Here is a 25,147-nt window from a genome sequence, read left to right on the forward strand (position 1 = left end):
AATTCGTTAGGCAAAGGAAATGGTATCGCAAATTTTGTGGCTAGTACTCACTCCTGGCGAGTCAGCTAAATCATATACATGTTATGTATGTATATATGTAGATATACACCATGCTGCAAAACTTCATGTGCACAGCACAGTCAAGCAGATCACAACACAGCAAAAGCACAATCACAGTAAATCGAATGCAATACATTTTTTTCAATAAACTGACGAAAAAAAGAATACAATTTTCAAAATCACAGCAAAAGCGATGCCGTTCGAATGAGAATCAAAAATTTCAAAGCGAAGCAAAAGAAAAATGTTGCTGCTGTGCGGACAGTTTTTCAAACCCTGATTATATGTTACCTACATTCATAATTTTGCTTTCAATAAAAATGTACTGAAAAGTACTGATTTTTTAGCATGAAAAAGTCTAACGTACTGATTTCGCGCATAAAAAATCTGGCAACCCTATTCGGGAGACGGAACTCCATTGTGATACCAGTAGTGTAGGTTTCGGTGCAGTATTACTGCAACGCCAAGACGATGATAAGTTCCACTCCATCTCATATTTCTCCAAACTGCCTCAAGGGCCGAGTCGAAATGTCATAGTTTTGAACTGGAGGCATTGTCCAACATATATGCACTTAGTAGGTTTACGACATATCTGGAAGGCATACGTTTCACTATAATAACCGACTGTAACTCATTGACGGTGACACTCGAAAGAAAACATCTGAACCCCCGGATAGCTAGGTGGGCTCTTCAGCTCGAAAATTATAATTACAAAATAAAGATAGAAAAGGGGCTTCAATGGGTCAAGTTGATGCCCTCAGTAGGAGGCAGAAAGCGCTAATTGTAAATAGAGATGACGTAGAATTTCATCCATCTCATATTTCTCCAAACTGCCTCAAGGGCCGAGTCGAAATGTCATACACCCCTATTGCGAATGTCGACTGGCAGTAGATAAACGACTATTAAGCGATTATCGATTATCGATGCTATTGCGAGTGTCGCTTAGTCGCTTAATTAGCGACTGTGAATACTTTTTAATCGCTCATCCTTCTATTGCTGTTTTTTAGTCGTTGGAGTTTGCGTTTATAAAATTTACATAAGAAAGTGGTACTATAATGGATAAAAAGTAAGTCAATTGAACTGGAAGTTGTAAAAAATTGTGAAATATACATATGCATGTATGTGTCTGAATTACAGATCAAAAATTATAAGCAACAAAAGGCAACTTGCGCGGTTGGTCGTACTGATGCAGGAGAGTGAAGACATAGGCAAAGGAATTTCCGGAAAGAGTAGGGTAGGAAGCTCCGCTTCTATTGGAAAAGATACATATACAATATTTCTTGTGCATATAACTCCGGCTACGCCATCCACAGTGTTTTTGCGCAGAACCAACATCAAAAGTTTATACAAAAAAACTGCATAATTTATTAATTGACTAGTGCTCGGAAATTTGAAATCTTTATTTTAAATTAAAGTTGAATTCTTTCAATACACTTGTTATGTTGTTATGTTAAAGTTTTTAAACTCGGGTCACGCGTTTGGACACAAAAACCCAACATCATTGTACAAAAAACTTAACCGTACCGTATTTCTTAAACTTCCATAAAGTTTATTAATGAGGAAAACAGCTTTTCCTGCAAATCATGTAAAGCCTAAAAACTGTGAAGCATCGGGAACGCAACTTCTATTCATAAAACTCACACATGTACATACACCTTCCAAGTCCAAGGGATCCGACGAATCTCGCAATTCCCTCCTTGCTTTAGCTAACTCTACTAATCTATTAGCTTCCGCATCATCTTCCTCATCACTAAACCATATTTCAACTGTGTCCATTTTTTAAATTTTATAATAAAAGCAATTATTTTAAAAATGATGTAAATAAAACACTCAAGAAACAAATGTAAACAAACAAACAGCTGTTTACAATTCTGTCAACCATTCACAATAGTACAAATTTTTATCGATCAAGTTACACAATAGCAAAATAAAAGATGATCGACTCGATCGACAAATTTCTATTCTACTGCCAGTCGACACTCGCAATAGGGGCCATAGATTTGAACTGGAGGCATTGTCCAGCATATATGCACTTAGAAGGTTTAGGACATATCTGGAAGGCATACGTTTCACTATAATAACCGACTGTAACTCATTGCCGATGATACTCGAAAGAAAACATCTGAACCCCCGGATAGATAGGTGGGCTCTTCAGCTCGAAAATTATAATTACAAAATAAAAGAGAGAAACGGGGCTTCAATGGGTCATGTTGATGCCCTCAGTAGGAGGCAGAAAGCGCTAATTGTAAATAGAGATGACGTAGAATTTCAAGTACAGGTTGCCCAAGAGCGGGATAAAAACATTGACTCCTTACGATGCCAATTAGAAAATGAAGAATATAGCTTGGTAGACGGATTGATGTACAAGAAGAAACAGGACGGTAAAATAGCTTTGTATGTGCCCAACGAAATGGAGCACAACGTGATACAGGTTATTCACGAGAAGATGGGTCGCTTATCAGTGGAGAAGACCCTTAGTAAGCTGAAGTTATATTATTGGTTTCCAAACATGCGACCGAAAGTAGAAAATTCGTTAGGAATTGCCTGAAGTGCATAATGTACGCCACACCGCCTCGTGCAAAAGAAAGGACTCTTCACGTTATCCCTCAACCCCCTTTGCCGTTCGACACTATCCACTAGGGCGGGTCGAAAATCTAATTTTTCCTAAATCTCTGGGTAATAGTGCAAATATATTGTATCTTGAAGTCAACAACAAGCCTGCAAAATATTAGTCTTTTATTTCAATTGTAAGAGCCCGCGCATCGACCGCCAAGTGACCCACAGCACACTAGTCGAATAAGACCAGTTCATAAAAATTCTGGCCTCAGCAAAAAAGTTTGGTGCATATTATTAGATAATGAATCCGTTAAAGCAAAATACAAAATCAAATATCATTTTCCACAGCTCCTTAGCTTATCGTTAATGTCAAAGTTATCTTTTTTCAATAAAATTTTAATTGTTCTCTGCTCTGCTCTATAGTCAAAAGATGTAAAGAACAGCATTAGTATTTGCTGGCGTGGATTTAGGTCGCCGGTTCCAAATATTCTAATCTTTTTTTAATATTAGCTATAGTTTGCGAATTTTTGGCAAATTTAGGAAGAATTTCGGTAGTTCCAATAGAAAATCCATTATTTTCCATCATCGCGGAAAAATTTTGTTTTTGCAAATGAGTATGGACACACAGAACAGTCACAACTTCTAGAAACACTAACTAGTTTATTATGTTTATGCATACAATATAAAAATTGCAAATATAGGAAAATTACAAAAAAATTTTGTTCAACATATACTTTATTTTAAAATAATTTGTTTATAATCTGAACGATTTTCATCATATTATCATCATAAATCAGAAACAGTAAGTCTCGCCTTCAATTTGGTAATTATTACGTACCGATCGAGTGCCATTTACCAAAGTTATATCAAAAAACTTAAGTGGATCTCTAGTTTAAAAAAAAAATGTTTCTTCAATTTTATAAATAACTTTTAAATAAAAGAACCGGATTACAGAAAGTGTGCCAGGGAGTGACTTTTTCGTTGAAGCTGAATGCAAAGCAATATCGTCCAATTGCAGACTCCTTAAAAGAATTTCCCAGGATATGTTAAAGACTATTTCATTTACCTACAGTCACCTTTTCACATAATGGAGTTAACTAAAATATTTATGTATATCTAAACACTTATTGCACGTCCCCTACTTTCATATAACGGCAAATTTAGAAACCGCTAAAAATGTGTTTCTCCGGTGACTAGTGTAACCATTCCGCACCAATCTTAAAACTGCATAAATGGACTTAAAATGGGCGTTTCTCACTCTAATTGTATTATGTTAATGTATGTAAATACTTATATGCTTACAACTATTAACTTATCAAACGATACCTAATTTTTGACAATACATGTTTGACTACATTCACTGACCAAATCGGCGTGACCAAGTCCATGGTCCTTTTAATATTATATGAACATCCGAAAACATTAAAACGTTTGAAATAAATCTCGCCCCACTTTTTTGCATTTTTCACACGGTTGCTGAAGTACTGAAGAATTGAAAACTCATATGGAAAATTATAGTTTTTGTAAGTTTTATCCTAATATCTTAAAAACTTGTAGACTTATTGAAAAATGATAAAGGAACGTAAGGTACTAAATTTAGTAACCCTTAATTTGATATATCGCCCTGATTATAACAATTAACGCATTCCATATATATTACAAGCCAAAGTTTGATTCAATTGCGCGGGCTAAAGATTAAATTATTCTTTCGTGGCCAATAACAATTGGCTTAGACCTAAGATATCATAATATTACTATTACAATAGGGTCAAATGCCTTTTATTTTCCCCCATACAAAAACGACCCAGCCTACTATCCACGTAGATCACTTTGGACCACTGCCGTCAATTAGGTCAAAGCGCAAGCATATCTTAGTTGTTGACGCATTCACTAAATATGTCAAGCTCTGTCCAACTAACTCAACTAGTACTCGAGAAGGCACGGCTGCCCTCTACCAGTATTTTAGCTATTATAGTAGGCCGAGAAGAACCATCAGCGAAAGAGGCACTTGTTCTACCTCTATCGAGTTTAGTTTATTTTTATTAAGACGAAATATAGGGCATGTGTAGGTCGCCGTGGCATATCCACAGGCCAATGGACAGGTAGAGAGAGTGAATAGGATATTAGAATTGGACAAGGGGAACACAACGGTAATAATGTACGAAAAAGAATATAAAGAAAAGACAGAGCAAATAATCAAAGAGACAAATTGTCGGATGATGAGAAAGGACCCAACCGATGACTACCAAGTGGCAGTAAAGCACGCAATAAAACAAGCAAAAACAATAATAAATCCAAGGAAAGTATATACAATGACATTAATGAATCCTTCGGCCCCTTCAATGATAGCACTCCCAAAAATACACAAGCCAGGAAATCCGATGAGACCAATTATCAACCATAAATCTGCACCAGGATACAAACTATCGAAATATTTAAAATCGTTGCTGAAAGAAAAACTGGAACTGCCCAATAAATACACAATTACGAATACAGCGGAGTTAATTGAAAGGATGAAATCGCTAGAAATACCCAAAGATGCGAAATTTGTATCATTTGATGTTAAGGATCTTTACCAATCGATACCAACGGCAGAAACAGTTACCACCTTGACTAAAACTTTGATAGAAAAAACAGACAAGAATGTAGCAACGGAAATCGTGAACACATTGAGGGTAACACCAGACCAAAACTACTTCAAGTTTAATAACAAAATATATAGACAAACTAACGGGCTAGGGATGGGTAATCCCACATCTGCAATTTTAATGGAAGTATTCATGCAACATTTAGAGGAAAAGTATATGACGGAGCTGACAACAAGCCTGGGAGTAAAGTTCTACGCAAGATACGTCGATGACATCATATGTCTTGTAACGGGAGACAAGGAAGAACAAATTCTAGGCTATCTCAACGACCAACACACGAATATAAATTTCACTATGGATAAGGAAAACGAAGGCAAAATAAACTATTTGGACATAACAATTTAAATAAATAAGGTTACCAACAAATGCGAATTCGGGATATATAGAAAGCCCACGGCCACAGACACGATAATACACAATACTTCAAACCACCCTCAACAGCACAAAAATGCAGCCTTTAGATATCTAATAACCAAGCTTTAACGAACCCCATTGGAAAAAGAAGCTTACAGCAAAGAACTTAATACGATATACGCAATCGCGGAAAATAACGGATACAGAAAGGGCCTAGTAAACAAGATAAGAAGAGAAACAAAAACGGAGAAATCAAATAAGAAGGAAAATAATGAAAAGGCTTGGGCAGTCTTGACTTATACGGGCAAAAATTGGCTAAGGTATTCCAAAATTATAACATTAATACAGCATTTAGAACGAAGGACAATGTGGGGAGGATACTACGAAATAGTGCAAACGAGGAAGACCCTCTAGACAAGCAAGGTGTATATAAGTTGCCTTGCGAATGTCAACATAGTTACATAGGACAAACAGGGTGCAAGATAAAAACAAGATATCATGAACATATAAGGTACTACAACAAGAAAATGCTAAAACCTTCTACTACCCCGGAATCGAACTTCGCAAACCATATGGCAGAAAACCATTGTACGCCAATGAAAATAGGAAAGACAGCCAAAGTTCTCCAGGTACAGCACTGTTGGGTCACGGATTGGGAGTCACTGCACTTGTCATAGATTGAGAACACCTGCAGTACATTTGTACATATCTACATTCGATTTGCCGCTTGCTAATACATCATCTCATTCGATGCACTCTCAGCGAGTTTACGTTCCAGCGCACATACTTACATACAATCATATTTGCTTGTATAGATATGTACACCTGTAAAATAATTGTTCCCCTTTTTTCTTTATGTATGTACATATATGCATGCACTCAATTGTACAATCAGACATATATATGTATTACTAAACCCTAACTTCATGCTCCCACATATCCAATTTGTATATGCACACGCGTGTATGCTTACATATTTACATATGCTAATATAGCAGCGAGAAATTTGTCACCTTGCTGTATCGCTCCTAACATTCACACATAACATAATTTGAACTAGTACACTGAATTGTATTTTTGAGAACTTTAAATAAATTAGTCTACTGTTGACCACCAAGGCGCCGAGTCTAATTTCCTTTTTATTGTGTTGGCATATCTTTAAAGGCACAGCCCAATTTTTAAAGTTTAATTTGTTTCGCTCGATTTTAGACTTGCAGTGCGGTTGGGAAAAAACCTTCCTTACCTTACATTTTGGCGCCCAACGTGAGGCTAGTGCTTTAAATCAGGTTTTTGTTCGCGTTGAAGGCTAAATAACCGTGTTAGAATTAATTTAATCTAATAAAATTTTAACGCGACTATACCAAAAATACTTTTTCGTGTTTCGCTCTTGGTGGTCATCATCTGGCTCGCGCACCATCATCCACATCATTATCGCTGGAGGACCGCATCGTTGGTTACCACCGTACATCATAGCACCATAGCAGTCCCATTCGTTCGCAATAAGTTGCACAAGGTAGGAGGAAAGTCATTGGATCAAGTGCAAGTAACAGTACAACTTTGCCGTTGGACCTAAAACAGTTGTACATCGCTAATTTGCACTTTTCGGTTTGTATTGCGGCCGCTACTCTGCTAACTCGCTGCCGGCGCTACTGCCGCTCGGTTATAAGCTGAGTGTCCACACTTAACTTGAAAACATGTTTCGCTGCCGTCACTACTGCCGCTACAGCATTAGCAGCAGCACTACACATCTACGTCGTTCATCGCATCGCATTGCTGCTGCCGTTGGCTGAACTTGGCCAGCCCGCTGCTTCGCATACATGTAATTTTCTCGTTTACGACCGACCTGCCGTAACTGCAAGTATTAGCTGCTGCCGTTGCCTTGTTTCGTCGCTGCGCCATCGCTGTTGCGCCGCTGTTGTGCAACTGAACTTCGGCAGCTCCGCTGTTTCGCATATCATTTCTTCGCTTACGATCTGCCGTCGCTTCAAGTATTTGCATTTGTCGTTACCTCGCTACGTCGTCGCATTGCCGCTGAATTTCGACAGTTCCACTGTTAGCATTTTACCATCACGCATACACTCTTCAAGCAAGTTCTATTAACACAAACGGAAATCTAGAAGATAGACTGTGAAGATGGTGGTCGTGCTGACTTGGAGGAGTTGTACATAACAGCGAAACTTACCATTCAGTCGCAGCTAGCTGAAGATCACAATTCCACGCTATCAGACACCACTTGCGTCATGCCATCTAGCTCTAAACTCCCTCAGCCCAAACTTCCATCATTCAATGGCAAGTATTCTGAGTATCGCATAACGTCATTTAAACAAATAATCGACCGTGAATTCAATTTGTCAAACATTGAGAAATTGAATCATCTGCGTAATTGTCTTCAAGGTCCTGCTCTAGAAACCATTGATGCATTTCAGGTCACTAATGAAAACTACCCCAAGGCATTGGACAGGCTGCGAGGTCGGTATGATAACCCAACACTTATATTTTTAGAAAGTATTTCGTCACTTTTTGAACTGTCGTCAGTCTCCAAGCCCAGCGGTGCGGCACTGAGAAGTCTAATCGATAAGGCGTCTGCGATCTACGGCTCACTACAGTCATTGGGAACTGACAGCCAAATCTCGCAGGCGATGTTGATCTACCTGGTCCTGCAGAAGGCTGACGAAGAGACAAATTGCAAATGGAAGGAGTCGTTGAATTTCAAAGCACTACCGACTTGGGATGACTGCACATCGAAGAGACACCAACTCTCAAACTGCCCTTCGTCGCATAAGTGCAGGGTTTGCTCTCGGCAACATCACAGCCTCCTTCACCGTGGATCTGCGCCAGACTCGTCGTCCTCAATACTACCGTCAGCCTCGAGAGAAGCTGCTGTACCCACCCACATAAACAACTCATCGTTAGATCAAGTTATTCTGGCTACTGCTATGGTTTTGGTTCGGGATGCATCTGGAGGATACCGGCTGGGAAGAGCATTGTTGGACTCATGCTCACAGGTTAATCTCATGACGGACGAGTTCTCACAAAAATTGTTGTTACCACGAAGCAAGCACAACCTCCAAATCCAAGGTATTGGTAAGTCAGCAACAAATGTTAAATTTATGACTAATACTAACATAAAATCACAAGTAACTGAGTTTGAGCTTCCGCTGCAATTTTGCATAACGTCGCATATCGCATACCAGCCGGATCCAGATATAGACATCTCTTCTTGGAACATCCCACCAAATATCGTATTGGCAGATAACACATTTCACAAATCAAAAAAAATTGATTTGCTTTTAGGTACAGAGAGTTTTTTCAGTCTGCTTGCGGTCGGTCAAATCAAACTTGGACATAATTTGCCACTCTTGCAGAAAACGTTGTTAGGCTGGGTGGTTTCAGGCCGCTATCGTACGAAGGCTACGAAGTTCTCCACCACTGCATGTCTCTTAGAATGCGATAAGTCGCTAGAAGCTATTTTAGAACGGCTATGGGTTATAGACGATGTTTCTACAACAGCAGACACGTGGACTCTTGAACAAAAGAGCGGCGAACGCCTTTACACTAACACAGTGTCACGAAATCTTAGTGGCAGAGTAATCGTCAAACTGCCATTCAATGATGATCCGGTGACTCACATACGACAGCGTTGCGGAGGTTCAACTCGTTGGAACGGCGGTTGTCACGGTCTCCAGAGCTTAAGACGCAGTACGTCGCTTTTATGGAGGAATATGAACGTCTGGGGCATATGAGCATAGTCCAACATCCAAATTTGAACGAGCCTCACTATTATATTCCACACCACTGCGTCTTGAAGCCAAACAGCACGTCGACGAAATTGAGGGTCGTTTTCGAAGCATTATGCCGAGCCACAACGCAGAAGTCGCTCAACGAAATATAAATGGTGGGACCTACACTGCAAAGCGAACTCGTACTTCTTCTTCTTCGTTTTCGCCTTAATCGTTTTGCCCTTACTGCGGACGTTGTTAAGATGTACCGGCAGATACTTGTGAGTCCAGAAGATCGAAGATTCCAATATATTTTATGGAGAAGCTCACCACACGAATCCATTCGTACCTTCCAACTCAACACGGTCACGTATGGAATGGCAGCTGCACCGTACCTCGCTGTAAGAAGTCTGCAGTATCTCGCCGAACAACACGCATCACAGTTCGAAGCTGGTTCGCAAGTCGTCTGATCATCGTTTTACGTTGACGATTTGTTGTGCGGAGCTGATACGCTCACGGAGCTAACACGTATGAAAAACGAGGTAACAGATCTTTTAAAATTAGGCGGATTCGAACTGGCAAAATGGCATTCCAACCATAAACAATTTAGAAGCGAAGGTTCCATAAAGGACCTAAAACTCGATACGTCCGTTACGAGTACTCTTGGCTTAAAGTGGAATCAAACGCATGACTCTTTTTTATTCTCTTTCGAACCTAGGCAAGGCATCAATGGGCGAGTAACGAATAGATCTATCCTCTCAATTGCGTCGTCACTGTTCGGTCCACTTGGTCTCCTGCCACCAATCATCATCACCGCTAAGATTCTTCTGCAGGAACTGTGGTTGCTTAATCTCGACTGGGATGAATCTGTTCCCCAGAATGTCCAGAGCGCTTGGTTAAACTTCGTTGCCAGTTTATCGGAACTCCCGTCAGTCAGCTTTTCACGCTATTGCCTATCGACAAATTTTAAATCTTTGTAGCTTCATGGATTCTGCGATTCTTCGATTCGCGCTTATGGTTGTGGAATTTACACACGCACCGTAGATAGCTCTGGAATTGTTACTGTTCATCTGCTTACGGCAAAGTCGAGAGTCGCACCTATCAAAAAGCAGTCACTTCCAAAGCTTGAACTCTGCGGCGCGCTTCTACTTGCTAGACTCCTTGCAAAAATAAAACCTCTTTTTTTCTAATTATAATTTCGATGTTTATCTTTGGACAGACACGCAGATTGTACTTCACTGGCTCAAACTGCATTCTGCTACGCTATCTACCTTCGTTGGCAACAGAGTATCGGAGATACAAGATTTGACTGCTGGTGCTCACTGGAAACACGTACCAACAAACAGCAATCCAGCGGACATCGTGTCCCGAGGAAGTACAGCTGCGGAACTGGCGAGTTCGATATGGCATACTGGACCCCCGTTTCTGTCCGAGGACTTGAGCAAGTGGCCTAAGCAAAGGAGCGAATATATTAACATGGAAATAGTAAATTCGGAGAGGAGAAAATCGGTATTCAAGGTAATGGTACAACCCAACTATATTCTCGAAATTATCGACAGGTGCAGCTCTTACACTCGTGGACTACGATTAGTTGCCTGGATACTTCGGTTTTACACGAAGATACGCAAGCATCAAATGAAACACTAGACCGAAACCCTCTCGCCTGAGGAATTACATCACTCATTGCTGTGCATCTTTTGGAACGTGCGGCAAAAATATCTCGCTGACGACATTCGTTTGATACAAAGAGGGTCAACGACAAATGGCACTCTGCGTTACCTTAACCCCTTCTTGGATTGTACGGAAGGGTTCGAATTATTGAAGGTTGGTGGACGACTCGAGTTGGCAGACCTACCAGAATGTCGAAAACACCCAATTTTGCTTCCCAGAAAATGCAGCTTCGTAGAGCGTTACGTGCGTCATTTACACCTAAAAAACTACCACGCTGGTCCTAAAGCGCTGGTAGCATTGATTCGCCTCCAGTTCTGGATTATTAATGCGCGCGACGTAGCGAGGCGTATTGTCAGGTCCTGCATCCACTGCGTTCGGTACAAACCTATGCTGCTGCAACAGATGATGGGAAACCTAGCAGTGGAGCGTTTAACACCATCGCGTCCATTCGCTCGCTGCGGAATCGACTTCTGTGGGCCGGTCAACATTTATTTACGTATTCGTGGCAAGGCACCCTACAAGGCCTACAATGCTATTTTTGTGTGCCTAGCGACTAAGGCGGTACACATAGAGGTCGTCTCAGACCTAACAACGGATGCTTTTCTGGCATCGCTCAAGCGGATGATAGGGCGAAGAGGTCTTCCAACCGACATATTTTGTGACAATGCAATTTTGTTGGTGCCTGCAACAAGCTTACTGAGTTAAAGGCATTCATGTTTAAAAAGTCAAATCAAGACATCATTTCCAAATATTGTACTAATGAATTTAAACATTTTCATTTTATTCCCCCCAGAGCACCGCACTTCGGCGGTATTTGGGAGGCCGCTGTCAAATCGGCAAAGGGACACTGGAATCGCAGCGTAATGAATGCCAAGCTTACGTTTGAAGAGTGATCGACAGTCCTGGTCGAAATTGAAGCCTTGCTTAACTCACGACCAATCGCACCTCTTTCATCCGATCCCAATGACTATGACGCATTTACTCCTGGCCATTTTATCATCGGAGGTGCTCTAAAGGGTCTGCCGGAGCGAACAATTCCAAAGCACATCAACCACACTGAAAAATGAGCTCAAATCACTGCCATAAAACAAAGGTTTTGGAACCGCTGGTCCCACGAATACTTAAACAAGCTTCAGATGCGTACAAAATGGGTTCTGATCGTCCAAATATTAGCAAGGACACACTAATCATCCATGAGGATAACGTGCCACCACAACGGTGGCAAATGGGTCGCATCGTCAACTCAATCGCGGAAAAGGATGCGCGCGTTCAAGTGGTTGATATACGTACTGCAAGAGGAATCATTCGGCGTCCAATACACAAAATCGCCATTCTTCCTGCTTGAAAGTTCTTTCAAAGGGGCCGGGATGTTGGGTCACGGATTGGGAGTCACTGCACTTGTCATAGATTGAGAACACCTGCAGTACATTTGTACATATCTACATTCGATTTACCGCTTGCTAATACATCATCTCATTCGATGCACTCTCAGCGAGTTAACGTTCCAGCGCACATACTTACATACAATCATATTTACTTGTATAGATATGTACACCTGTAAAATAATTGTTCCCCTTTTTATTACCTTCCTTTTATTAACTCAGGATGTAACTATGTAATATTGATGCGCCTAAAAAATGCAGCGATTTCTATTCTCAAGTTGCATACCTGATGACAGTACGAATGGCAATTATAATAGGGAGGTTTTTGTTTTTTAAACTATAATTTTATTTCTTTACGTATGTACATATGTGCATGTACTCAATTGTACAATCAGACATACATATATATGTATTACTAAACCCTTCATGCTCCCACGTATCTAATTTGTATATACACACGCATGTATGCTTACATATTTACATATGCTAATATAGCAGCGAGAAATTTGTCACCTTGCTGTATCACTCCTTCGTATGTGCATACATATTAACATTCACACATACATTCATTACCCAACATAATTTGAGCTAGTACACTGAATTGTATTTTTGAGAACTTTAAATAAATTAGTCTACTGTTGACCACCAACGCGCCGAGTCTAATTTCCTTTTTATTGTGTTGGCATATCTTTAAAGGAACAGCCCAATTTTTAAAGTTTAATTTGTTTCGCTCGATTTTAGATTTGCAGTGCGGTTGGGAAAAAACCTTCCTTACCCTACAAGCACAAAGGACAACGCCTAACCGTATTAGAGAATATACAGATATACAAACAAAAGACGTTCGTCGGAAAAATAATAAATGAGCAAATAAACACCGCATCTGATATATTATTCGAACCACTCAGGCTAGTATACGCAAAACAAAACAGAAACCCTGCAACTACCATAAACAATGAAATGCAGGTCCAAACTACAGAAACAAAAAGAAAGAAAATAACTGATTTTTACCTACCTGCGAATCCATGCAACAATTAATCAAAAAAGAGGTGAGCAGCTAATTTCTACCTGAGGATGTACACACAGAACTGAAACTACTGGTTGAACGAAAGAATATAATCCGCTGAGACGTACCTAACTATGAACCAACGACGATTTAACACGGCTATAAATAGTGACAGACAAACAGAAACTATTCAGAACGAAAAATGACACTGAAGATGGCACAACGACGAAACCGGTTTGTCTCCAAATCAAATTTGACAAGGGATGACGGAAAATCGTTCCAAATTACATCACACTCCTACCCTGTCGGAAACACCAACAACGAAAATGAGAATATTAATGCCAGTCAGGCTTATCACTCAAGGACGATTACGCTTTTGACAACATACCAAAGAAGACAATTGACAATACACAACACCAACGCAAACATCTGGTTCAATAAACAATGTGTAACACTAAATGTTACGCCGAAATTCGCAAGAATTAATTTAAAATCGAGCACAGAGCAAAGGTGAAAGATCGTGAAAAGAGCAGAAAACAGCTTCCTTCGACATGAAATTAACAACCTGTATGCCAAAAAAAGAACGCACAAATGAGCTACTTTCCATTCATTTAGAACTAGCGGAACTCCTTCCTGTCAGCACGCTCCTGGAGATATTAGATGAAATAAAGGAGAATATCAGTAAATCTATGGGACAAAAATACAATAAATTAAACAAAAAACTCGATGACCTCAATAGAAAGGAAAACATCACAAAGAACATACAACACATCGAAATGCCTTTCCATTCCAGATTCGTAAATTTGACTAAGGTTCCCATTAGCAAACAAGAGACAGAAATATTGGAAAAAGGTCTGAAACACAACATAGAAAATCATGATAAAAATAAAGAGGTAGAGCACACTATTGTAGACGCGGAAATGGCCATATCATTACTACCAAGCGAGAATCAAGATCATGCAAGACACATATGTAGACGTATAATTGAAAAACGCATAGAATCTATGGATAAGAAAAAACTAAGCGACGAAAATAAAACTGTCAAAGGGCTAAAGAAAAAACTCAAAACGAATAAAGTAATCACAACAAAAGCAGACAAGGGGAACACAACGGTAATAATGTACGAAAAAGAATATAAAGAAAAGACAGAGCAACTAATCAAAGAGACAAATTGTCGGATGATGAGAAAGGACCCAACCGATGACTACCAAGTGGCAGTAAAGCACGCAATAAAACAAGCAAAAACAATAATAAATCCAAGGAAAGCATATACAATGACATTAATGAATCCTTCGGCCCCTTCAATGATAGCACTCCCAAAAATACACAAGCCAGGAAATCCGATGAGACCAATTATCAACCATAAATCTGCACCAGGATACAAACTATCGAAATATCTAAAATCGTTGCTGAAAGAAAAACTGGAACTGCCCAATAAATACACAATTACGAATACAGCGGAGTTAATTGAAAGGATGAAATCGCTAGAAATACCCAAAGATGCGAAATTTGTATCATTTGATGTTAAGGATCTTTACCCATCGATACCAACGGCAGAAACAGTTACCATCTTGACTAAAACTTTGATAGATAAAACAGACAACAACGTAGCAACGGAAATCGTTAACACATTGAGGCTAACACTAGACCAAAACTACTCCAAGTTTAATAACAAAATATATAGACAAACTAACGGGCTAGGGATGGGTAATCCCACATCTACAATTTTAATGGAAGTATTCATGCAACATTTAGAGGAAAAGCATATGACGGAGCTGACAACAAGCCTGGGAGTAAAGTTCTACGCAAGATACGTCGATGACATCATATGTCTTGTAACGGGAGACAAGGAAGAACAAATTCTAGGTTATCTCAACGACCAACACACGATTATAAATTTCACTATGGATAAGGAAAACGAAGGCAAAATAAACTATTTGGACATAACAATTAAAATACATAAGGTTACCAACAAATGCGAATTCGGGATATATAGAAAGCCCACGGCCAGAGACATGATTATACACAGAACTTCAAACAACCCTCAACATCTAATAACCAGGCTTGAACGAACCCTTATGAACTTAATATTATATACGCAATCGCGGAAAATAACGGATACAGAAAGGGCCTAGTAAACAAGATAAGAAGAGAAACAAAAACGGAGAAATCCAATAAGAAGGAAAATAATGAGAAGCCTTGGGCAGTCTTGACTTATACGGGCAAAACTTCATATAAATTGGCTAAGGTATTCCAAAAGTATAACATTAATACAGCATTTAGAACGAAGGACAATATGGGGAGGATACTACGAAATAGTGCAAACGAGAAAGACCCACTAGCCAAGCAAGGTGTATATAAGTTGACTTGCGAATGTCAACATAGTTACATAGGACAAACAGGGCGCACGATAAAAACAAGATATCGTGAACATATAAGGGACTACAACAAAAAAATGCTAAAACCTTCTACCACCCCGGAATCGAACTTCGCAAACCATATGGCAGAAAACCATTGTACGCCAATGAAAATAGGAAAGACAGCCAATGTTCTCCATGTACAGCACAAAGGACAACGCCTAAACGTATTAGAGAATATGGAGATATACTAACAAAAGACGTTCGTCGGAAAAATAATAAATGAGCAAATAAACACCGCATATGATATATTATTCGAACCACTCAGGCTAGTATACGCAAAACAAAACAGAAACCCTGCAACTACCATAAACAATGAAATGCAGGTCCAAACTACAGAAACAAAAAGAAAGAAAATAACTAATTTTTACCTACCTGCGAATCCATGCAACAATTAATCAAAAAAGAGGTGAGCAGCTAATTTAGAACTGAAACTACTGGTTGAACGAAAGAATATAATCCGCTGAGACGTACCTAACTATGAACCAACGACGATTTAACACGGCTATAAATAGTGACAGACAAACAGAACCTATTCAGAACGAAAAATGACACTGAAGATGGCACAACGCCGAAACCGGTTTGTCTCCAAACCAAATTTGACAAGGGATGACGGAAAATCGTTCCACATTACATCACACTCCTACCCTGTCGGAAACACCAACAACGAAAATTAGGATATTAGAATCCATGCTGGGGAATTTGGGAGACCCCATTAACCATGATGTCCGAATTATTAATAGCGTATTTACTTGAAGTCAAATACGCTATTAATAATTCGGTGCACAGCTCTTGCCGCGACACCCCGGGCCGACTCCTGTTTGATGTTGAGCAACGAGGGGTGATAATTGACGAATTTACGGAATACTTTCAAGAGAAACTGTGCCCGAACGAAGGACGAGACTTGGACCGAAGCTTCACTTATGATTACACTGTAGGTAAATTTAAAAGGTTTTGAAATATCACAGCTAAATGGCCAAACGATAACTGATCTTACTTAACTGGGATCTTTTAAATTCAATGGCGTCCTCCGTTTTTCCAGATTGGCTCTAGTTTTCGAGATAACAGTGCTTGAAAATCTGCCTAAATTTTAGGTTTTTTGTTAATAATTACCTCAGGTTTAAGGTTATTTTACTAAAATTTTGCACGTGCCTGTATTTTGATATTACCTTAGCTATTTCTGAAAATCATGGAAATCGGTTCACTATAACATATAGCTCCCACACAAATGATTGTTCAGATATGTGGTTTTGCGTTACAACTCATATTTTATTTCGTAATATTTTTTTATAATATTAGTTTATATACTATTTGGACCAAAATTTGGGTTCTCTTCAATCCCGTTTTGGCATATTTTGCTAGTTTCTATTGCTCTAAAGATTTTTTTAATATCCTTTGCCTCCTGTGATCGACCAGCAAAAGTCCGCCAACATTGAATTCAATGGTTTTCCAGCGAATCGGTCCTCAAAACACATAATGGATTGGTGAAATCTCTCTCCTACCTCGTCGGTTTCTGTTGAAAGCTTTTGCTCGTAAAAGTCAAAGTGGATTTTAAGCGACATGTGAACATCAAAGGCGTCAAAAGATTCCATCAAGTTCGCAATAAAAATGGCATATTCTGGTGAATGATTTTTACACAGAACGTGTTTAATTAAAGCCCGAACTGCATCCCATGCAACGGCTGCTGTGCAATCAAGAATTTCCAAGAAGCCTTGATCCTTCATTAATCTTCTGACCCATTCCGACCCATTAAGCACACCTGAAATAAAAATTATAGGGTTCTTAAAGCAAGAGAGAGATATAATAAAATATATGAGCGAAAATCTCTCAAATGGGCCACCCAAAATTGGACGATCAAGATATTTTTGCACAAATCACTTTATTCGGTTTACAACCACAGAGATTTTCCTTCATATACAATCAAAAAACTACTTCATGGATTTTTTCAACGGAAAGTTTTGGAAAGGCATTATTTTTCAAATATAGGAATGCAGTTTCGTTGACTCTAACCAAGTGTTTGATGTAATTCTTAACAACACCAATTTTGATATGTAAATCGGGAAGCATGATTTTATTAAGCGCTATCAAGGGCTCGCGAACTATATTGAATTGACCAATCGATTGTTCCTTTCTTTTTGGTCAATCACATTTCTATAGTGATTGCATTTGACTCTACTATCCCAANTGATTGTTCAGATATGTGGTTTTGCGTTACAACTCATATTTTATTTCGTAATATTTTTTTATAATATTAGTTTATATACTATTTGGACCAAAATTTGGGTTCTCTTCAATCCCGTTTTGGCATATTTTGCTAGTTTCTATTGCTCTAAAGATTTTTTTAATATCCTTTGCCTCCTGTGATCGACCAGCAAAAGTCCGCCAACATTGAATTCAATGGTTTTCCAGCGAATCGGTCCTCAAAACACATAATGGATTGGTGAAATCTCTCTCCTACCTCGTCGGTTTCTGTTGAAAGCTTTTGCTCGTAAAAGTCAAAGTGGATTTTAAGCGACATGTGAACATCAAAGGCGTCAAAAGATTCCATCAAGTTCGCAATAAAAATGGCATATTCTGGTGAATGATTTTTACACAGAACGTGTTTAATTAAAGCCCGAACTGCATCCCATGCAACGGCTGCTGTGCAATCAAGAATTTCCAAGAAGCCTTGATCCTTCATTAATCTTCTGACCCATTCCGACCCATTAAGCACACCTGAAATAAAAATTATAGGGTTCTTAAAGCAAGAGAGAGATATAATAAAATATATGAGCGAAAATCTCTCAAATGGGCCACCCAAAATTGGACGATCAAGATATTTTTGCACAAATCACTTTATTCGGTTTACAACCACAGAGATTTTCCTTCATATACAATCAAAAAACTACTTCATGGATTTTTTCAACGGAAAGTTTTGGAAAGGCATTATTTTTCAAATATAGGAATGCAGTTTCGTTGACTCTAACCAAGTGTTTGATGTAATTCTTAACAACACCAATTTTGATATGTAAATCGGGAAGCATGATTTTATTAAGCGCTATCAAGGGCTCGCGAACTATATTGAATTGACCAATCGATTGTTCCTTTCTTTTTGGTCAATCACATTTCTATAGTGATTGCATTTGACTCTACTATCCCAATAACAGAACAAACAACAGTATGCCTGATAGTAGTGAGAGAACTTTAAAACCACAGTTCGCGCGCCACCTGTGCTCTTCGTACTTGATGCAATCTAAGATTAATTGCATTGTTTCCTATGATTCCTTTATTCCAACCGCATACAAGATGGGAACGGGTTTCTTGCTACTATCGCGATAGAGCAAGACTGCTTTCAAACTTCGCTTTGATGCGTCAATAAATAGACGCCATTGTTCGGGTTTATAGTCAGTAATTCCCATTTCATTCATCAAATCTGCAACATCAATGCAATAAGCCTGAGTGCCATCTTCCGATAACTTGAAATATGGCATAACCGGATCTTGTCTATGTTTGTAGGCCGTTACTTTTACTCCTGGTCCTAAAACATTCACGCTTTTCAGTTCTGATGCCAAAATCATTGCGTTGTTATGGGAGAGATATGATTTACGCACCATGCTGTTTAGGTGTTCTTGGGATATGAAAGACGGTAAATTGTTTTCAATCGTAATGTAATCTGATCCACCATCAAGTGGTAATGGTGTTGCTTGCCATAGACTGTTTGCAATCATAGACAGTTTCGGGTTCGGATGGATGATTTGGAACTTGTAATGCATCACTATGTGCCACAGGTAAATGAGCGCTCGGTACAGCTTTGTAGACGACACAAGACCGATCTATTGAGTTAAATATTTATAAGTATATGTACGTACATATATATACATATATCGTGCGTTCTTCAATCAAATTCTGAAGTAGGGCGTTGTTGAAAAGTTTTCTGAGGGCGTTTTCGAACTGGCTGCCGAGATAGGTAGATCTTCCACTCAGCCATCGATATACAAATGTTAAGTTTGTTTGTTCGGCGGGCAAAAACTAAAAAAGTTCTGCACCATTTTTTTTTTTAATTTGGACATCTGCTGCAGACTTTCCAAGGTTGGTTATACTTAGGCGTGGTACCTTCCAAACATACAGAAACTTTTACCTATTTCATACACTCAGCGATTAAGGTGAGGGCGAACTATACATAATTTCATGGTTTTATTTAAATTTACTTACTTTTTCGATTGAAAGCAAATGTATTGTTGGTGCATGCATAACAATTTTCAGCTTCGTGTTTTCCGGGATTTGTCCAAATAATTGGTAAACCGAATGGTAACGAAAATCGTTTTTTGTCCACCAAAAATTCATCGCACTAATGCATGAAATACATGTAAATTCGGGAGAGTATTTATTTTGTGCAGGTTCAGATTGGAAAAAGTGCCATATATAGCATGCTAGTGCATTTTTATTTGAGACTAATTTACGCTGGTCTGATTTCAAAATGAATTTACCACAAACGAAACAAAGCTTCTTTAATGTATTGCAAAGCTTTTTAATTTTTTTCATCTTTAGGAGTTTACGAAGACAATGATATGATGAATAAAAATTGTTCGCAAAATTTTCGATTTTTTTATCAATTAATATGACAGTAATCGCGCGCGTAGATTTTCGGTTTGTGTTTTTTGGTTCCCAACTTATGTGAAATATACGCGGTATAGACCGCCGCCTATTTGAAAGCATTACTCAGTCACTTTGACTTTAACGAACAACAGCTTTCACAGTACAAAAAAGGCATTAAAAAGCCATTCGCACAACAGAAACTGCAAAAATATGCCAGAGTGGGATTGAAAAGAACCCAAATTCAGGTTCAAGCAGTGTATAAACTTCTATTATAAAAAATATTACGAAATAAAATATGAGTTGTAACGCAAAACCACATATCTGAACAATCAGTTGTATGGGAGCTATATGCTATAGTGAACCGATTTCCATGATTTTCAGAAATAGCTAAGGTAATGGCAAAATACAGTCACGTGTAAAATAACCTTAAAACTGAGGTAATTATTAACAAAAAACCTAAAATTTAAGCAGAGAAGCACCGTTATCTCGAAAACTGGAGCCAACCTGGTAAAACGGAGGACGCCATTGAATTTAAAAGATCCCAGTTAAGTAAGATCAGTTATCAAAACCTTTGCCCAGAAAAAAAATCAAAACCTGAGCACAGCCCTGCAGGGAAACCGCGGACTAGTGAATCAAATTTCTAGTTGCGTACTTGGTCTTTATCGCCAAAAAGGAGCTAGTCCGATAGGATCTAGATCCCCACCAGTCCAAAATCGGCGAAAAGTGGTACTATTAAGAAACTAATTTTTTCAGTTTTTTTCACTAAAAATCTATATCTAAAGTGACGAATTTAGAAATGGTTCGGAACTATAGAAAAAGGGATGCAGAACGAACTAGATCTTATTTGTCGAATTTAGAACTAATTCGGAACTACCGAATAAGGGATGCAGCGGGGGGCTTGTTTACTTTACATAGATATGTGTTCGGCGGCTTTTTCGATCAAATACGCTTCTATTCTGCGCTTCGCATTTCAACATCTTGGGACCGTCTGGAATCTAAGAAATAACAGCGAGCACCTCTGCAAACTTAGCTACAGCTAAAAGTATGTAAACGTACATTTCTTACAATCATTCAAACAAATTTAATTTCAAATTGAAAACACATTTCTTCCAAAATAACTTAAAATCGCACACACGGAAGAACCAAAAAGATTGAAAAATCATGATACTTTTTTCTTTCGTCTGTCGATTTTAGAACTGGTTCGGAACTATAGAATTTAGGACTAGTTCGGAACTATCGAAAAAGGGATGCAGCGGGGGGCAATTGACACTTCCTAGGACATCGCCATGGTAAATTCGCCAGTTGCTTGCATGCAAAAGAGATTTAACGCGAACCAGTACTGGGTCTAAATGTACTAGAAGCGCACCAGTTCAGAACTAGAGATTTTCCCCACAGGGAGTCTTTTAAACGACGAAAGATTCACTTTCAGAACTGTAAAACTTCCCCCCTAAATATCTCAAAATTTTGACGTGATACGGATTTTCTGAAAACGCCATCGTAATCAAGAGGCCAAAATTAAGTTTACGTATTTGGCCGTTTAGCTGTGATATTTTTTCCTCCCTACTGTGTTATCGGTTAAATTAGTGGGAAAACTGACTAAACCCTTTCCTCAGTTTAGCGGTTAGTTTTGTATGGGCTTGGGGAAAAATATGAGCATTTCTCCGGCTGTGTGGTAGTGCATCCCTTTCTTGTATACACATGGGCGGATTTTCTTAACAGTATGTTCACTAGGGTGGTCCGAAAATGCATGTGAAAAAGTAAAGTCGGAATTTTTATGCTCTCGCCCCCTAAGATTATTCTATACCGAAAAACCCTATACCCTATTTTTTATTTTGAAATCAAAAAATATTTAGAGGTCGCTCAAAGCGCCCAAAGTTTTACATGTATTTTATATGGGGAAAAACAACTTTTCGTAGAAATGGTATAGACTTCTTAAAAATCAATATTTTTCTATGTGAAAACTCTGTTTATCTGCAGGAGATATTTTGATCCCAACTATAATTTATAGGTCCACCATAAACCCCAGAAAACCCCGAAAAATGCTGGTATTAAAAAATGGTTAAATAAACAATTGGGTCTCTTGAAGAGCACAAGAGTTTTCCGATCGAAAAGTATTAATTTTCAAGAATTCTATACCATTTCTACTAAAAGTTGCTTTTTCCCCATATAAAAATACAATAAAAATACATGGAAAACTGTGAGCGCTTTGAGCGACCTCTAAATGTTTTTTGATTTAAAAATAAAAAATAGGGGTATACTTTTTTCGATATAGAACAATCCTAGCGGGTGAGAGCATTACAATTCCGACTTTACTGGTTTTGGACCACCCTAATGTTAACTCGCTCATACATGTCATCTATGTAGTTGGTGATGTACAAGTGAATTTAGCGATGAAACTATTGGGAAAATATCACGATACTTAGAAATTTTTCTGACCACTATTCTGACTTCTAAATAATTGATAAATTAGTGAGTAGATGTCAGCGAAATATCCAAGTGCGTGAAACCAAATTAAAAAATACACTTTGATTGTTTTTTTTTATTTATTTGTAACAATATATTGGGCATACATCAAGATAACCAACCGTTCAGCTATAGAAAAACTAAAAATGCAGATTGCTAGTACTTTTTACGCTGATTTTAACTATATAAATATTATTTGCCGCAATTAAAAAGCAAAGCAGATATAAGAGGTAAAACAAAAAAATTGTGATATTTTAAAAAATTAATATTTTCTAAACTGCGTAACCGATTTAAAAACTAATGATGTGAAAATAAAGACAATTAATTTATCTTCAAGCTGATATATAAAATGTGTATGCTTTTTTATATATTTAAGCCAAAAATATTATAAAACCAAAAAAATGTCATAATAATAAAATGTAATAAACCTTTTTTAGAAAAAGTCCATAATCAATGCTAAACAAATTTATATTATTTAAAAAGTGCAAGTTCTTACCTTTGATTTGATATACTTATTATATTATGATTTGCTTTTGAGTTTTCAGAATTCAGTGATAATAAAAAATATAAATGCATGTATGTGCAAATGCATATTTTAGTTAATTAAACAAGGCGAGTTAACGGACTTTTTTGGAAAGGGTACTATTTTTGTTGGAAGCGGGAAAATTTATGCCGTTTTATATGTACATATATGTATATACTTACAGCTATTTTTCATTTGTTTGTGTTCCGGCGGAGATAAAAAACGTGTTTTGAATATTTTTTTAAAAAGATGAATACTCTTAATTTATTTAAAATATATAAAATGTTTGAAAGTGAGGACGGTCTTAAGATTAATGCAAATATGCTCGAACAGTTGCAGGAGTGGAATTTAATTCCTCGTGAAGGGCAATATTTATGCGCTCGGGGCCATCCGCTGAAATTGTTGGAGTGCACTGCATCATCGGATGGATTCGTTTGGAGGTAAGTTTACCGTGCGTCTATTAAACTGTAATACAAAAAAACATTATGTGTAGGTGCCGTAAAATTTCGAAGTCTGGAAAGCAAGTGCGAACGTGTAATCAGCAAATTTCATTAAGAAAAAACACATTCTTTGATAGGTCGAGGCTATCGATGGTGAAGCTCATTGCATTTTCTTACTTTTGGTTGAAGAATGTGACACAAGATTTTATAATTGAGGAGTTAAGTATTACAAGACCGACCGCTGTTGATTGGTGTAATTTTTGCCGTGAGGTAGTGTAAGGCGGCATGGTTGTAAAGGGGCGGAAAATTGGAGGTGTCGGGTCTATTGTTGAGATAGACGAAAGCAAATTCGGACGCCGGAAGTATCATCGTGGACACGCTGTTGAAGGGCAATGGGTTTTTGGTGGAGTGGAGCGTGGTACCAATAAGTGTTTTCTTGTTCCCGTTGAAAAGCGGGATAAGGAAACTTTATTGGCAGTTATAAAGAATTGGATTCTTCCTAACACGACCATAGTTTCCGATTTTTGGAAGGTGAGTTTAATGCCTATGTGCCTATATATGTGTATATAAATATAAATATATATATATATAAATTTAAAATGTTTTTCGTTGCAGGCGTATGACTGCCTAAGTGATGAAGGGTACGTTCACTTTAAAGTTAATTTTAAAGACCCAGAAACGCAACAACACACAAATACAATTGAGGGACTTTGGCGGCATGTCAAATATTCAATTCCGCAGTACCATCGAAACAAAAATGGTTTTTAGTGGATATTTGGCAAAATTTATGTTTGTGAGGCATTGCAAACATGCAGGTTTGGATCCGCTGAGCAATTTTTTTAAACTGGCTGGTGCATTATACAATCCACTGAATCCATACATGCCGGAAGAAGCAGAGGATTTTGAAATTGAGGTTATGGAAGAAGAGTAGGTGTAGCTTTTAATGATTTCTGTAAGCTCTTTTAAGAATAAATTAATAATTTATAGGAGGAAGTCGAATATTTTGTTTTTGAAGTTGAAAAAAGTGATGTGTTTTTATTGTCTGGCAACACAGAAAGGAGAATTTTACTTAGTAAGGGTTATGATCCATAAGCGCGGCCGAAGGCCGCCTACGCAGAAAAAAGTTCTGCGCAAAAGAAACTATGGTATCACTCTTATGCTGTGAGGGTTATAATCACTAAGTGCGGCCGAAGGCCGCCTACGTAGAAAGGTGTTCTCTGGAAAAGGAGTTCAGCCTCACTTCTTCGGCAACACAGAAAGGAGAATTCTACTTAGTGAGGGTTATAATCACTAAGTGCGGCCGAAGGCCGCCTACGCAGAAAGGTGTTCTCTACAAAAG

At 38.3% G+C, this 25,147-nt stretch overlaps 4 protein-coding genes across 4 annotated transcripts; all 4 read left to right on the forward strand.

Moving 5' to 3' along the window:
• Nucleotides 1–4,925: 4,925 nt before the first annotated feature.
• Nucleotides 4,926–5,606, forward strand: LOC108359531 (uncharacterized). The gene has a single exon (XM_017611443.1). It carries the CDS (start codon nucleotides 4,926–4,928, stop codon nucleotides 5,604–5,606), a length of 681 nt encoding a protein of 226 aa, XP_017466932.1.
• Nucleotides 5,607–7,353: 1,747 nt separating this feature from the next.
• LOC108359537 (uncharacterized) lies at nucleotides 7,354–12,586 on the forward strand. Its single transcript, XM_017611450.1, has 2 exons — nucleotides 7,354–8,699; nucleotides 11,799–12,586. Exons 1-2 carry the CDS (start codon nucleotides 7,856–7,858, stop codon nucleotides 11,867–11,869), a joined length of 915 nt encoding a protein of 304 aa, XP_017466939.1. The 5' UTR covers nucleotides 7,354–7,855; the 3' UTR covers nucleotides 11,870–12,586.
• Nucleotides 12,587–13,941: 1,355 nt separating this feature from the next.
• Nucleotides 13,942–15,525, forward strand: LOC108359532 (uncharacterized). The gene has a single exon (XM_017611444.1). The coding sequence runs from the start codon at nucleotides 13,942–13,944 to the stop codon at nucleotides 15,523–15,525; it is 1,584 nt and encodes a 527-aa protein (XP_017466933.1).
• An 8,181-nt stretch (nucleotides 15,526–23,706) lies between these two features.
• On the forward strand, nucleotides 23,707–24,739 carry LOC108359533 (uncharacterized). The gene is made up of 4 exons (XM_017611445.1): nucleotides 23,707–23,808; nucleotides 23,862–24,339; nucleotides 24,424–24,568; nucleotides 24,624–24,739. The coding sequence occupies exons 2-4, from the start codon at nucleotides 24,094–24,096 to the stop codon at nucleotides 24,737–24,739; spliced, it is 507 nt and encodes a 168-aa protein (XP_017466934.1). The 5' UTR covers nucleotides 23,707–23,808; nucleotides 23,862–24,093.
• The last annotated feature ends 408 nt before the right edge of the window (nucleotides 24,740–25,147 follow it).

The sequence above is a fragment of the Rhagoletis zephyria genome, unplaced genomic scaffold, assembly GCF_001687245.7.
Source record: "Rhagoletis zephyria isolate East Lansing unplaced genomic scaffold, Rhagoletis_zephyria_1.1 Rzeph_scaffold_00406, whole genome shotgun sequence".
NCBI classification, from domain to species: domain Eukaryota; kingdom Metazoa; phylum Arthropoda; class Insecta; order Diptera; family Tephritidae; genus Rhagoletis; species Rhagoletis zephyria.